Source organism: Dipodomys spectabilis, unplaced genomic scaffold (genome assembly GCF_019054845.1).
Source record: "Dipodomys spectabilis isolate Male_0828 unplaced genomic scaffold, ASM1905484v1 ptg000019l, whole genome shotgun sequence".
Taxonomy (NCBI): Eukaryota; Metazoa; Chordata; class Mammalia; order Rodentia; family Heteromyidae; genus Dipodomys; species Dipodomys spectabilis.
This window is the reverse complement of record NW_024870696.1, coordinates 19,151,934-19,166,699: the sequence shown is the minus strand read 5'-3', so window position 1 is coordinate 19,166,699 and position 14,766 is coordinate 19,151,934. Positions and strand designations below refer to the sequence as shown.

The window sequence follows — 14,766 nt, the reverse complement described above, 5'->3', positions numbered from 1 at the left end:
TAATTTTTTGATTGCTTTTTATGTTTGTACCTTTGCTATGTACTTTGGTTTTTCTGGTTTACATTATATATATTCTATATTAACCTACAAATGTTTCCTGCATTTAGAATCATGTAATTTTGAGCTGAAAGGATTAGCCATCTAACTCAAACCCACCTGTTATACTTGTCTAAGTCTGAAAACCAGGAAAGTCTGCCTAAAATTAGGTAATGATAGAAGTGACATTAGACATTAAGTATCAGTTTCCCAAACTCCCACTCCATTTCTGTTACGCTGCCATTGTAAGTTTAACTGAAGCATGGCCTGGAAGCAAAATAGACTAACACTCTGCTGTAATATGGATAGGAAATGTCCCTTAGAGGCCCATGTGTTAAAGACTTAGTCTCTAGCTCATTGCTCTATTAATTAGGAGGTGATGGAACCTGTAGGAAGTAGGGCCTGGGCTGGGAATGTGGTTTAGTGGTAGGAGTGCTTGCCTAGCATGCATGAAGCTCTGGGTTCAATTCCTCAGTACCACATACACAGAAAAAGCCGGAAGTGGCACTGTGGCTCAAGTGTGCTAGCCTTGAGCAAAAAGAAGCTTAGGGACAGTACTCAGGCCCTGAGTTCAAGCCTCAGGACTAGCAAAAAAAAAAAAAAAAAAAAGTAGGGCCTAGCTACCTAGGAGGAGGGGATTGGGAAATCATAGTTTGCGTCCAGCTCCTGCAAAAAATTCTTGAAATTCCATCTTAACCAACAGTTGGGTGCTTATAGCTATCCTGCTATCCTAGCATGAGGGAAGCAAAAGTAGGAAGATTGTAGCCTAGGATTACCTGGACAAATTGAGACTCTCCTATGGAAATAACCAATGCAAAAAGGGACTGGAAGCAAGGTGATAGTTGTATATATTTGAAGGAAAAGAAAAAAAATGTTAACCAAAGTTCTAAGGATTAAGCTGTTAGGAAGTCCTCAGAAGGAGCAATTCATATGGCAGTGATTGCATGGGCAGGAATATAGCTTAGGGTAAAGCCCCTAGTATGATTGGATCCTCCACCCCAAATTTAATAAACCCAGAGGTACAGTGCTGACCTAAGGGTTTTTGGTTTTGTTTTCTTCTACTGAAAACACACGCTAGGTTTACTGTGACTGAAAGGTACCCTTAACTGGTATTGCCATTTTTTTATGCAGAGTGATATCCACAACTCTAAAGTATGGAGGTTGGACTGGCATTCATTTATAAGTAAGTCTACTGAGCTGGGTGCCGGGGGGCTCACGCCTGTAGTCCTAGCTACTCTGGAGGCTGAGATCTGAGAATCCTGGTTCAAAGTCAGCCTGGGGAGGGAAAGCCCATGAGACTCTTCAGTTAACCACCAGAAAACTGGAAGTGGTGCTGTGGCTCAAGAGGCAGAGCACTTGCCTTGAGCTGAGGAGCTAAGGACAGCGCCCAGGCCCAGAGTTCAAGACCCACGACTGACAAAAAAATAAGTCTACCGAAGCTTAAAAAAGTTTAAATGACACGGTAGGAGCTGGACCTACAATCCTTGTCACCTGCCCCTCTATGTGCTGTCCACATTCCTATCTCTGGTATGATTGTTTTCCCACTTTCCATGTTTTGCTTCTTCTATGAACGAAGGCTTGGGTCTGAGTGACACCTGCCCCAGCCTCTCAGTCACTGCTGCCCTGACCAGTCAGTCATAGGGGATCCAGCAGCTGCCGCACAAGGAGGCCTCAAGCCAAAAAACTCAAAAGCTAAAGCAGGCCATAGAAATAGGCTCTAATTGGACAGCACTGCCAACTGAGGGAGAAAGAATTTAAAAGCAAGGAAGCTGTGGCACTGGGATCCCAAGGCAGTCACAGCAGTTGGTGAAGACTACGGGAGGAAGGAACATCCTCCAGACCTACTCTGGGCAGAACTGAGACGAAGTCCTGGATGACTCCTTGGCCTTTGAGTGTAACGTGCAGCCAGAAACCCATGAGAACAATCACATAAATTGATGAGAGAAGCGCTGTGCCATGAGTTGGCATGGAATATGGAGTGTTAACAAAATGTGACTCTGTTCTTGGGGGGGGGGGGGGGGGGGACATTACTTCTGTATGCTATAGTGTGTAAAACTTTTTACATAGTAGCAAATCTAGCTTCTTTGTGTACAAATGTAGGCTCATTCAGGTTTCATCTTTGTACCTCATTTCTTTGGGATTTAATGAGTGTTGTCTTTTCATATGTCTTTTAGATCAAGAAACATGTATTAATGTTGACTTTTTCTCTTTTAGATCTCATAGGAACAAACAAAACAATTGCAGTTCTTTGAAGAAAGTGCTACATGACACTTCTATTTATGTCCCTTAGGTCAGAACTTACTCATATGATTATCCCTATCAAAGGCTGGGAAAATGTCATCTCTCCTCTGGCAGCCAGGTGCTTCAGTCAAACCATAGAAGTGTCTGTTGCGTTCCCTCCTGAGTTTCACCTAGTACCACTCCATCCTCCCTTACTGTGCTCCAACCACACATACACTTCCTTGCTCCTCAGTGAGCCAAACTCTTACCTGTCTCAAGGCCCTTCTACTTGTGTTCCACCTCCTCAAATTTTCATATGGCAAATTTCTGCATCATTCAGGACCCAGCTCCAGTGTTCTTGCTTTGCTACTGCAAGTGAAGCATGCCCTACCTCAGACATCACTTTTCCTATTGCACTGCCTGATTTTCTTCACAGCACTTTGTCTCCATCTGAAAGTATGCAGTTATAGAATTATATTCATTCAACAGAATGTAATTCCTACAGGACCAGAACCTGTAGGATTATCCCTACTGACCAATGCTTAATATTACCTGGATGAATGTCTGACTCTAAAAACCACAATTTTTCCCAATATCTGTTTCTAGTATATTTGAAATCCCATTCCAAAAATTAATCTTTGCTTCCAGAATAAGCCCATTATAAGCAATTTCAAACAAGATGTTAATTTAAAAAAAACACTTCTAAAATAAAACAGAATTTTATGCTCAATAAGTAAAAGGAGATTTAGATGTAACATGGACAAATCTCTTATACAAGTCTCTTAGATTACACATCTCTATGACCTGGGAATATGGCTTATTGTAGACTGCTTGCCTAGCATGCATGAAGCCCTGGGTTCAATTCCTTAGTTCCACATAAACAGAAAAAGCTGGAAGTGGTGCTGTGGCTCACGTGGATAGGCTCTAGCCTTGAGTAAAAAGAGGCTCAGGGACAGTGTCCAGGCAGAGTTCAAGCCCCAGGACTGGCAAAAATAAAATAAAAAATTCATCTCTAAAATGGAAGTTGACTACATATATTTAAAAGCACTATGGTAACTGGGCACTGGTGGCTCACGCTTGTAATCCTAACTCAAGAGGCTGAGATCTGAGGATTGCGGTTCAAAGCCAGCCCAAGCAGGAAAGTCCATGAAACTTTTATCTCCAATAAACCACCAGAAAACCGGAAGTGGTGCTGTAGCTCAAGTGGTAAAGCACTAGCCTTGAACTGAAGAGCTGAAGGACAGTGCTCAGGCCCAGAGTTCAAGCCCCACGACCGACAAAAAATAAATAAAAGCACGATAGTAACTAGGACATGAAGGTTGTTCCTGTTTTGTTTGCCTTTTGGTGACACTAGGGATTGAACTCAAGAGCTCTGCACATACTAGGTTGACACTTTACCAAAGGAGTCATAACTCCAGCTTCTCTTTGCTCTGGTTATGTTTGCGATAGTTTTGTTTCTGCCTAGGCCAACCTGGACCATGATTCCCCACTAGTTACATTTCCCAGCATGACAGGTATATGCTAGCCCTCCCAGCTTTTTCTGTTGAGATGGGTCTCATGAACTTTTTTGTCTGGGATGGCGTTGAACATCAATCCTGATCTCACCCTCCTACGCAGCTAACATTGAGGTACAATATGCTCACTTCCCACTCTACAATTCGTGTACAATTTGTATTTAATTACTGGTGAGTATCCTTTGTGCTAGAGGAAAAGCCTAATTGGTCAGATGTGGTGGCTACTCAGAAGATACACATAGGAAAATCTCAAGTTCAAAGCCAGCCACTAGCTGAAAGCACAAGACCCTATCTAAAAAAGAAACAACTGGGCTGGGAATGTGGCTTAGTGGTAGAGTGCTTGCCCTGCATGCATAAAGCCCTGGGTTAGATTCCACAGTACCACATAAACAGAAAAAGCCTGAATGGTGCTGTGGCTCAAGTGGTAGAGTGCTGCCTTGAGTGAAAAAAGCTCAGGGACTGTGCCCAGGCCCTGAGTTCAAGCCCTGGGACTGGCAAACAACTAAAGAAAAAAGTACTGGGGGTGGGTATGGCTTAAGTGGTAGAGTTCTTGCCAGGCAAGCTTAAGGTCTATAAATACAACCATAAATAAAACAATTTTTAAAAACCATAAATAAGGGGCTGGGAAGGTGGCTCAGTGGTAGAGTGCTAGCCTTGCATGCATGAGGCCCTGGGTTCGATTCCTCAGCACCACATAAGCAAAAAGAAAAAAGCCTGAAGTGGCACTGTGGCTCAAGTGGTAGAGTGCTAGCCTTGAGCTGAAGAGCTGAGGGACAGCACCCAGGCCCAGAGTTCAGGCCCCATGACAGGACCCCCCCAAAAAAAACAAACCATAAATAACCATAAATAAAACAATTAAAAAAAAAACAACACATCATTCAACACCAACCTTGAGCACCCACACCCCTCACCAGGTCCCCCCGACCCCGGGAAAAAAACATTAAGACACTGAGGAAGAGCTGGGCATCAGTGGCTCACGCCTGTAACCCTAGCTACTCAGGAGACTAAAAGGATTGCAATTCAAAGCCAGCCTGGACAGGAAAGTCCATGAGACTCTTATCTCCAATTAACCAGAAAACTGGCTCAAAAGGTAGAGTGCTCCCCTTGAACTGAAGAGCTGAGGGGATAGCGCCCAAGCCCAGAGTTTAAGACCCATGACTGACCCCATAAAAATGACACTGAGGAAGATTAAGAAGTGTGGCTCAGCAGTAGAGTACCTGACTAGCAAGCTCAAGGCCCTGAAAATTACCGAAATCTCACTACTGCCAAAAATAAAAGACACTGAGGACGACACTGCTTCATTTTAAAATATTTAATTCCACATTGCCATAAGAATCCAATAGTACTAAAAAAAATATCAATGGCTTAAAAATTATGTTATTTTCTTTTTGAGAATTTGGATATTTAGTTCTCTATAGCAAAACAATGCAGAAAATGTCTTTTGAAGACAAAGATTCTGAGTACAAGTCCAAAATGCTTAAAAGGGATATTAAAGGTTTTAAAGGTCCAAGTCATCAATACCAAACATCAGATACATTTATTTGACTACTAATAAATATAATAAACATTACTTTTTAAAAGATGATCAACAAATTAATGGAACACTTTTTATCCCACAGTATTGTGGCTGCTGCGTAACTGTAAAGCTGTGGTTCATCCACTACCAACCACATTGTCCTTCTAGATGGTTCTTCATTTCCATTTGGTCAATTCCAAAGGCACTGTGAAGAAAACAGACACAGGGATAGATACCTATTTCTCTTGCACTCCTATAAGCGTAGCAACTAAGCAAATAATCACTGACAAAAGAATATATGATCCGTAATTCAGAGGTTACTCAAGGCCTCACTCAATTTGAAAAACTGCCAGTTCTGTCAAATATGCCAACACACCAATAAGGTATTTATGACACAGAATCTGTAAAAAGAAAAAAGAAAAGAAATTTTTATAATTAGAATATGGTAAAAAATAGTTTATGGTAACAATGTTATATTGGTTTAATTTCTAGATTTAGTTCATTAAGTTTATCACATGCAATACTACAATATATTCTTCAGTTTTGTCTTTTCCCTTTCTCTTTCTTTCCATCTCTCTCTTTCTTCTGTCTTCCAATTTTGAGACACTGAGATTCACCCCAAAGCATTCTGCAGAGACACTTTACGATTCCCAATTATGATCTTCATTTTGTTCTTAAAATCTAACAATATGGAGTTCAAGTCTCATTTTGTTTCTTTTTGTGCCAGTACCAGAGCCTGAACTCAGAGCCTCTTGCTCTCACTTGGCTTTCTTGCTCAAGCTGGTGCTCTCACTATGAGCCATGCCTCTAGTATAGCATTTTTTTGTGCCAGTCTTAGGGTTTGAACTCATGGTCTGAGTACTGTCCCTGAGCTTTTTTTGCTCAAGGCTAGTGCTCTACTCATAGTTCCACTTCGGCTTTTTTTGGTAGTTAATTGGAAATAAAAGTCTCATGGCTTTCTTGCTCAGATTTTCATGTAATCCTCAGATCTCAGCTGCCTGAGTAGCTAGAATCATAAGCATGAGCTACCAGCCCACAGTATGAGAGCTGAAATCTTGACTTTTCTCACCAACCTATCTTGCATATGTCACTTAATTAAAACTTGTGTTGGCCTCAGTTTAACTATTTTAAAATAAAATGTGGATTAAAAACACCTAATTACAGGGTTGCTCTAAAGATTAGAATTAAAATCTGCTAAGTACAGAGAGACAAATACTGCATGTTCTCATTAATTTGTAAAGCCAAAAAAGTTGATCTCACAGAAAATTGTGATCACTAGCAGCTAGGAAAGATATGGAAAAGAAGGGATAGAGACAGCTTAGGAAATGGGTATCAAAATACAGCCAGAAAGAATAAATTAGTTCTAATGTTCTATAGCACAGTGAGGTAACTACATTCTACAGTTTATTTACCATTTCAAAATAATTTAAAAAGTCTAAACATTCCAATATACAGAAAGACTAAATACTTGAATAGATATGCTAATTGCCATGATTTGATCATTATACATTGTATGGATCTATCAAATTATTATACAGTACCCCAGAAATAAGTATAAATAGAAGTGAAGGTATTGCTTATTGACAGAGTAGCTGCCTACCGTGGCAAAAACAAATGTGCAAATTTTTTTTTTTGGTCCATCATGGGGCTTGAACTCTGACCTGGGCACTGTCCCTGAGTTCTTCAGCTCAAGGCAAGAGCTCTACCACTTGAGCCACAGCACCACTTCCAGTTTTTCTGGTGGTTAACTGGAGATAAGAATCTCACGGACTTTCCTGCCCGGGCTGGCTTTGAATCATGATCCTCAGATCTCAGCCTCCTGAGTGGCTAAGATTACAGACATGAGCCACCTGCACCTGGCTAATGTGCAAATTTTTTTAATTAAAAAAGTTACATCTCCTAACACAGAAAAAAAGACCACGGGAAACATTAACTAGCTGTATAGTGAAGCTATATAATTATATTCCTTTTTTTAAAATTATATTCTAAGAAGAAAAAATACAAATAAATATATTATAGGAGCCAACTCTTGTTTATTTCTGATTTTTTTTGGCCAGTCTTGGGGCTTGAATTCAGGTCCTGGGCACTGTCCCTGAGCTTTTGCTCAAGGCTAGCACTCTTATCACTTAAGCCACAGCACCACTTCCAGCTTTTTCTGTTTATGTGGTACTAAGGAATTAAACCAGGGCTTCATGCATGCTAGGCAAGCACTCTACCACTAAGACATGCCCGGCCCTATATCTGATACTTTTTGTGATTATCACTTCATAGAGTAAAACAATGTCTCCTTTCTTTCCCAATGATAGAAAAGTTAACACTTGGGGAAGGGGGAGGATGGGAAGGGATGGGAAGGAGAAACAGAGGAGGCTACAATGCTTGATAAGAAATGTACTCATTATCTTGCCCATGTAATTGTAACCCCTCTGTACAGTATTTTCACAATAAAAAATAAATAAAAATTTAAAAAAATAAAAATAAAAGTTAACACTTTATTCTGTGCTTCTGACTATAATTCTTAACTCACACATAAATTTCTCCTTTATTTTCTTTATTTTCTTTTTTGGGAGCTTCAATTCAGGGTCTGGGCACTGACCCTTGGCTCTTTTGCTCAAAACTGATACTCTACCACTTTGAGCCGCCTGTCCACTTCCATCTTTTTGGTGGTTAGTTGGAGACAGGAGTCTCACAGACTTTTCTGCCAAGCCTGGCTTCAACACCAGTCCTCAGATCTCAACCTCTGAATAGCTGAGATATCAGGCAAAGTCTAAGGCTCTCAGTCTGTTACTTTCTTATTTCAAAACTGGACAAGAAACAATGTTCACAGTCTCCATGTTATCACAGAACAATTCATATTATCACCTATGTATAGTGTAAAACACATTGTAAGTGTCCTTCCATCAGTAAGCTGCATCTAGATGGCTGAAGACTGTAATTCATTCCAAAAAAGTATAAATAAAATGTTTCTACTATCTTGAACTAGCCTACATTCAAATGTTTCTTCAATGTGAAAAACATAATCACAATCATAATTTTAAAAAAAATTGTCTGTTGTGGGACTTGAACTATGGGCCCGGGAGCTGTCCCTCAGCTCTTCAGCTCAAGGCAAGCACTCTACCAGTAAGCCACAGCACCACTTCCGGTTTTCTGGTTTCCTGCCTGGGCTGGCTTTGAACTGCAATCCTCAGATCTCAGCCTCCTGAGTAGCTAGGATTATAGGCGTGAGCCACTGGTGCCCAGCTCACCATAAATTTTTAAAACCTAGCAACAATAAGGAAAAACCCAAACTAACCTTTATTTTTCCATCAGTATGTGCTGAAGCTACAGATGTTGAAACACGAACCAATCTTGTGGCTGATAAATGAATTTTAAAATGCCTATGGAAGTGTGAACAAAGGCAGTCCATAAACAAGTCAACTTCCTCCTGAGTAACCTCCCCAGGTGTCTTGTGGACACTGTCCCACAAAGCTTTTGCATCCTCTGGATGTATTGCATAACAAATGTCCAGACTTTGAGGGCTACACGGTACAGACCAAAGAAACTCAGTAGTAGCCATGTAATGGTCCATTTTGCATGCAGTCCACATAGCAGCCATCCAGGAAAGATTAAATGCATTGATTGCTAAACGACTGAAGTAACAGTCAAAGGTTTTCTGAAACCAAGTTCCAATTATGGCTGTATTAGACTCTGATCCATTTGCAAGGAATAAGGGTAGACAGGTAAAATCTTCTGAAACAGTCTCCAGAAAACTATCTCCAAATATACAGCAGAACCAACCAGTCCACAACACTTTATCTTCTCTGTTCTTAGATGGCAATTGAGATTTTGAAAGAATCTACAATGGAAAGTAAAACAGGTTAAGTTCAAGAGTGTTTATTTCTAAATGATGCATTCTAAATATAAATTTGTAAATTATAAGATCTGACATATTATTTCCTAAAAAGAACAAAAAGGTACTAACTTCCTTTATCACTATTAAAGTTAACAAAATAATTGATTTTTAGCCCAATATTAGAAATGCAAAATAAGAGATGCCTACAGGTATAATCAAGGGCAGTACCTCAAAGGGGGAAAAAAAAAAACCTCAACTTAGAAAAGAATATGAAAGTCACTAGATCCAACAAGCTTAAATTATCCTGATAAAAGTTTTTGTTTTTTGTCAGTTGTGGGGCTTGAACTCCACCTGGACACTGTCCCTCAGCAGTTCAGCTCAAGGCAAGCACTCTATCACTTGAGCCACTGCACCACTTCCAGTTTTCTGGTGGTTAACTGAGATAAGAGTCTCACGGACTTTCCTGCCCAAGCTGGCTCTGAACTGTGATCCTCAGATCTCAGCCTCCAGAGTACTTTACCACTTGAGCCACAGCCCCACTTTTATATATTTTTAAAAGTCAACCTGACTTTATACACATATACACAAAATTCTTCTCAAGTTGACAATACTTATTATTATAATTTGGCCAAAAAAGCAAAAAATATATATACATAGTTTAAAAGTCACAAGTTTAGAATTTTAAAATGCAGTAAGAAAACAGCATAATTGGGCTGGGATGTAGCTCAGTGGCAAAGTGCTTGCCTAGCAAGTGCAACGTCCTGGGTTCAATCCCCAGTACTAAAAAAAGAAAAGAAAAGAAAATAGCGTAATTTCCATTCCAAATCAAGAAAATGAAAATTCTCTTCCTCTAGGAAGCAAGTATTGATATATAATATATACCTGGACAAGAAATGCTTCCGAGTCCCTTGGCGTTCCTTTAATTCCTAGGAGAGTAGAGAAAATCACTTTGATGTTGAAATCTTCTCCCACTTCCACAGCAAGTCCTTTTTGCTTTTCAGCAGCAACAAATGCACTCAGAAGTCTAGAATACTCTTTGAGATTAGTATAGGAGAATTTATACAGTGGGGTTAAACTATACAAAGTCCATTGTTTATGCAAAAGGAATGCAAGCTTATGAGGATCAATAGTTTCCTAAAATAAAAGAAAAAAAACACTTAATTTTTTTAATCATAGCACTTTAATTATTTAATATATTATTGGACTTTTGATCTTTACATGCCAAAGATCTAACCTCTGAATTGAGTGCATACTTTCTTACATAACCTCACAGCTCCAACTATCTTTTGCAACTTTCACTGTAGTCGTCTAATCCAAGAAAGATGGTGGGGGCTGGGAATGTGGCTTGATGGTAGAGTGCTTACCTAGCATGCATGAAGCCCTGGGTTAAATTCCTTGGTACCACATAAATGGAAAAAGCCAGAAATGGTGCTGTGGCTCAAGATGGTGGATCAGCTACAGTGTATTCATTAAAACAACAACAATTTTTACTTAATCTTTTTTTTTTTTGGCTGGTCATGGGGCCTGAACTCAGGGCCTGGGTGCTGTCCCTCAGCTCTTCAGCTCAAGGCTAGCACTCTACCACTTGAGCCACAGCGCCACTTCCGGCCTTTTCTGCTTATGTGGTGCTGAGTAATGGAACCCAGTGCCTCATGCATGCAAGGCAAGCGCTCTACCACTGAGCCACCTTCCCAGCCCCTAAAATTCTTATCTCCAATTAACCACCAAAAAGCTGGAAGAGGAGTTGTGGTTCAAGTGGTAGAGCACTAGTTGAGCAAAAAGAACTCAGGGACAATGCTTAGGCCCTGAATTTAAGGTAAAAAAAAATACTATAAATATAACAAAATTAAAGTACTTTGTTCAGATTGTCTCATTTATTGACTTAGGGATATAAATCATACCTGTAATTGTGAACACTCAGGAACTTTCCTACGTGGTGTGGTCTGAACTAAGGAAGTTTGCTTCCTGACAGATTCCAATCGTTTCTGCCAAGGGGTGGAAGCTAAAAAGTAATCTTTAAGATTTGAGGAGGCATTTTGTCTAGGAGTTGATTCTGGTGAATCACAAGGCTCCATGGTCTACATAAAAAAAAAAAAAAAAAAAAAAAAAAAAAAAAACCTTAAATACATTGATGTAGTTTCTCACTTTCATTTTTTAACATGTAGTCTAAGCATTCTACTAAATTTTTTTCTTTCCACAGCTTGTCATCCATTCTGAGATTTAATGTTTTCATTAGCACAATTAAGTTTTCCATATCTGAAAGTAAACCATTGTTCCAAAAATGGTACTATACTGTTAGCTATTTGACATAAATGATGTTTCTGTAAAGCTTTTGCCATTCCAGTGACAAATCCTAAACTCTCTTGTTAGATATTTCATAATTCAGGTTTTTTATACTCCTAATTTTCATCACCAATCTACTACATAAACATACTTATATTTCCATGCTTCTGCTTATCAATAGCTTTCCTATCTGAAGTGACTATTTCCCATTATACTTCTGCCAAGACCATGATTAAGTCAGACCTCCTTTCTAATGGGCAAATTCAAACAGTAGTTTAAAAAAAAAAACAGCAACAAAAAAATCTATCCTGTTATATACTTCTACCTATATCCATGGCTTGTGCATACAATGATACCTCATCTCTAGATGAGCCCAACAAAATTGGGCTTCTACCAAACAGCTCATTGGAAGGTGTGAGCAGTATTTCCTTGGGAGAGATAAATTGCTTGGAGATGGCACCTAGGCCAAGGTGCCAGCATGGTGCAGTAGTAAATGCCCTGACATCAATTCCTTCTCCACTGACTTCAGCAACTTCCAAGTTTCACTGGGATTTTCAAACTCCACAGATGTATAGCCTCTGGATGCATCCTTTCAATACATTTAAATTTTCTCACAGGTATAAAATATCTCCATGATATGATCCTTGTCACATTTCTATTAAGCCCCCCCAGGATACACTTCAGTAGGTGTAGACTAACAGCTATGCATTCCTATCCTTTTCCTTGCTTTGAGGTAGAACGTAAGTACCACCTCATGTTATGTCTAGCGCAGTGACTTAGAAAGCTGGAGGAGTGGCTAGAGCTGGAGTTGTGGGGGTATTCTGATACTTCTGAGTGCCTGAATGAGGGGGAGGACCTGGAGAGGCTGGGCTGGGGTAGAAGTGGAAGTCACACGGAACCCAGGGTTGGTGTTGCTGTTACACTGAAAGAGCTGCACCTCTTTTGAGTCTTATCCTTGCTGTAATTTTGGTGGGCTTAGAAATATCCTTGAACGTCTCATCAGAGCAGTCTTTGTGTTTGGTGAAAAGAGTCCTATTCTTTTTATGATTTTGACTCCTTCTAAGCTTTTCCTTTTGTTTAAAAGAGCAATGGTCCCCTGGTGTAAACTCTCCCTTTTAAAACTCAATTCTGAGAGAGAGAGAGAAAAAAGAAATTCCTAATAAATTCCAACTAACACCAGAGTCACATCCTCCTGCTATTACCAAATCCTCCCACTCTCCTCAGCTACTGAGTTACTACATGATTTAAATAACCACTGGATGTTAAACCCAAAACATAAGGTGATACGACAAAATTAACAAGGCTTAAGAGAAAAAGGACTTCCACTCATCTGGTCAAATCACTACTAAATAACCCCATGCTGCTAATCACATATATGGTATACATGTGCACACTAGACGGAAACGAGGAGGAGGGCACAGAACTAGAGGGAATCAGGGAAAAACATACAACAGTGGGACCCATCAGCAGCACTGGACATTGACCAAAATGAATGAAGCAACTCAATGACAACGATGGGAGGGAGGGAATGAGTGGGAAAGAGGGAACAGCTGATGCTATGCAAAATAAAAGAAATGTACATATCGAGCTGGGATGTAGCTCGGTGGCAAAGTGCTTGCCTAGCAAGTGCAACGTCCTGGGTTCGATCCCCAGTACCAAAAAAGAAAAAAAAAAAAAAGACAAAAAATTACAGTTTAAAAAATGTACATATCACCCAATGTGGAAGAAATAACTGTATTGTCAAAGCTCACAAAACTCATAAATGTTATAGACCTCGATAATTTGCCCCATGAAAGTTAAAATGTGTTTGTGACTTTAACTAAGTATCACTATCCCACAATACTGTGAAATTTGGGAAATTATGTAATCACAATCACAATAAGAATTTTTTTAAGTAAATAAATAACAACCACTGGGCCTGTAACCCCAGCACCGGGGAAGGTGAGACAGGAGGATCATGAACTCTGTCAATGAATAAGTAAACAAGCAAACTAAAGTAGCATTTACACTAAAGCATTAGCCTTTAAAGACACATTTAATTACCTATTTAAAAGGATATATTAATCTGCTTCATTTGCACAGAATGTTTCTTCCAAGTCTGTTACTTGGGACGAAACCTGTTAAGCATTCACCATGTTCCAGATGCTTTTCTAAGCCCTTAGTAAATATTGTCTCATTTAATCCTCAAACAACTTCCTTAGGGTTGGTTACCACGTTCCCGGCTGACAGATAAGAACGAGACAAATTTCCCTTCCCCTCGCTCCCCTCGGGAACTCCTCTTGCACTAACAGTTCATTGCACACAATTCAGACCCCGCTGTTTCTCTCCCGTGGTTAGTCCGTGAGGAAAGTGATCGCTTCACTCTGATTGCCAATACCTACACCCGGGGGCCCAGTGCCAGCGCTCAACCGCGCTTGCGCATCCTCGGTGCGCCAGGGCCGAGCCAGGCCGGAAGCGACGCAGAGCATCTCACCAACCGAGGGCCGGGACGACGCGGTCGCCCATTCTAGGTCCACGACTCATTCTCTTCAGGTCGGCTCCAAGACGACATCGAGACCCAGGCTCCCTGCGTTAAATAAAAAGAAAAGGGTCGCCCCAATGACCGCGGTGAGAGAAGCTGGAGTGTTCCCGCGCGCCCGGCCGGCGGACACCCGCACCCGCCAGCGCGGAGGCCGCGGCTCCCCGGCCCCGCGCCACGCCCGCGCGCCGGGCGGGCCTTCCCGCTCACCTGACGGCTCCTCAAAGACGGGTCTTCTGCTCACCGAGGGGAAAGGCAAAGCACAAGGCGCCCTCCCTCCACCGAGCCTGCGGCCCCCAAGGACCCTGGTGAAACCAGCCCCGCCAGACGCCCGTTCAACCAACGCCTTAGCGCCCACCTCAGTTTAAAATCATCTCCCGACTGGCTCGGCGGCCCCAAACCGGAAGTCAGCTCTCAGTCCCCGCCCTCCCCTTTCCTGCCGGTGAAGCAACTGCGGTTGCCATTGTAACTGAGGGCAAGGCCGAGCCCCTCGCTCGCGCCAACACTCCCAACCGCGAGGCGTCGCTCTCTCCGCTTTTAACCGGTGCGAAGCTTTCCCTCAAATTTCCGCCCGTCGTAAGCATGGCGGCGGCACCTTCGCTCTGATTGGGCGAATGCATTTACCGTCATCTTGGGCGCTGGCGGGGCGGTAAGAGGAACGACCGAATTCCATGTGCCGCGCGAGTGTGTCTGTGTGCGTGCGTGCGTGCAGGTTCGGGGTCGAGCGTGTTTTCGATTTGCTCCTCTTCGTCTTCCAGAACCTGAGTTCGGGCGCCCGGTTCGGAAGGGTCGGAAGCGCGGCCGCTCCTCCTCGTTTCCTGGTCGTGCCGGCGTGAACCTTGGGGAACTT

General features: G+C 41.5%; 1 protein-coding gene across 5 annotated transcripts; it reads right to left on the bottom strand.

The window, feature by feature from the left end:
* Window positions 1–5,067: 5,067 nt before the first annotated feature.
* Cenpl (centromere protein L) lies at window positions 5,068–14,324 on the bottom strand. Of its 5 annotated transcripts, none has more exons than XM_042674382.1 (6): window positions 14,275–14,324; window positions 13,780–13,964; window positions 11,017–11,193; window positions 9,998–10,249; window positions 8,576–9,118; window positions 5,068–5,687 (listed from the first exon to the last, which is right to left on the bottom strand). In XM_042674382.1, the coding sequence occupies exons 2-6, from the start codon at window positions 13,864–13,866 to the stop codon at window positions 5,616–5,618; spliced, it is 1,131 nt and encodes a 376-aa protein (XP_042530316.1). In that variant the 5' UTR covers window positions 13,867–13,964; window positions 14,275–14,324; the 3' UTR covers window positions 5,068–5,615. The 5 variants fall into 5 exon arrangements, with proteins under 5 accessions (XP_042530316.1, XP_042530315.1, XP_042530318.1 ...); XM_042674381.1 differs by lacking the exon at window positions 14,275–14,324 and adding an exon at window positions 14,127–14,267; XM_042674384.1 differs by lacking the exon at window positions 14,275–14,324 and adding an exon at window positions 14,127–14,267 and having other exon boundaries at window positions 13,872–13,964.
* Between the last annotated feature and the right edge of the window lie 442 nt (window positions 14,325–14,766).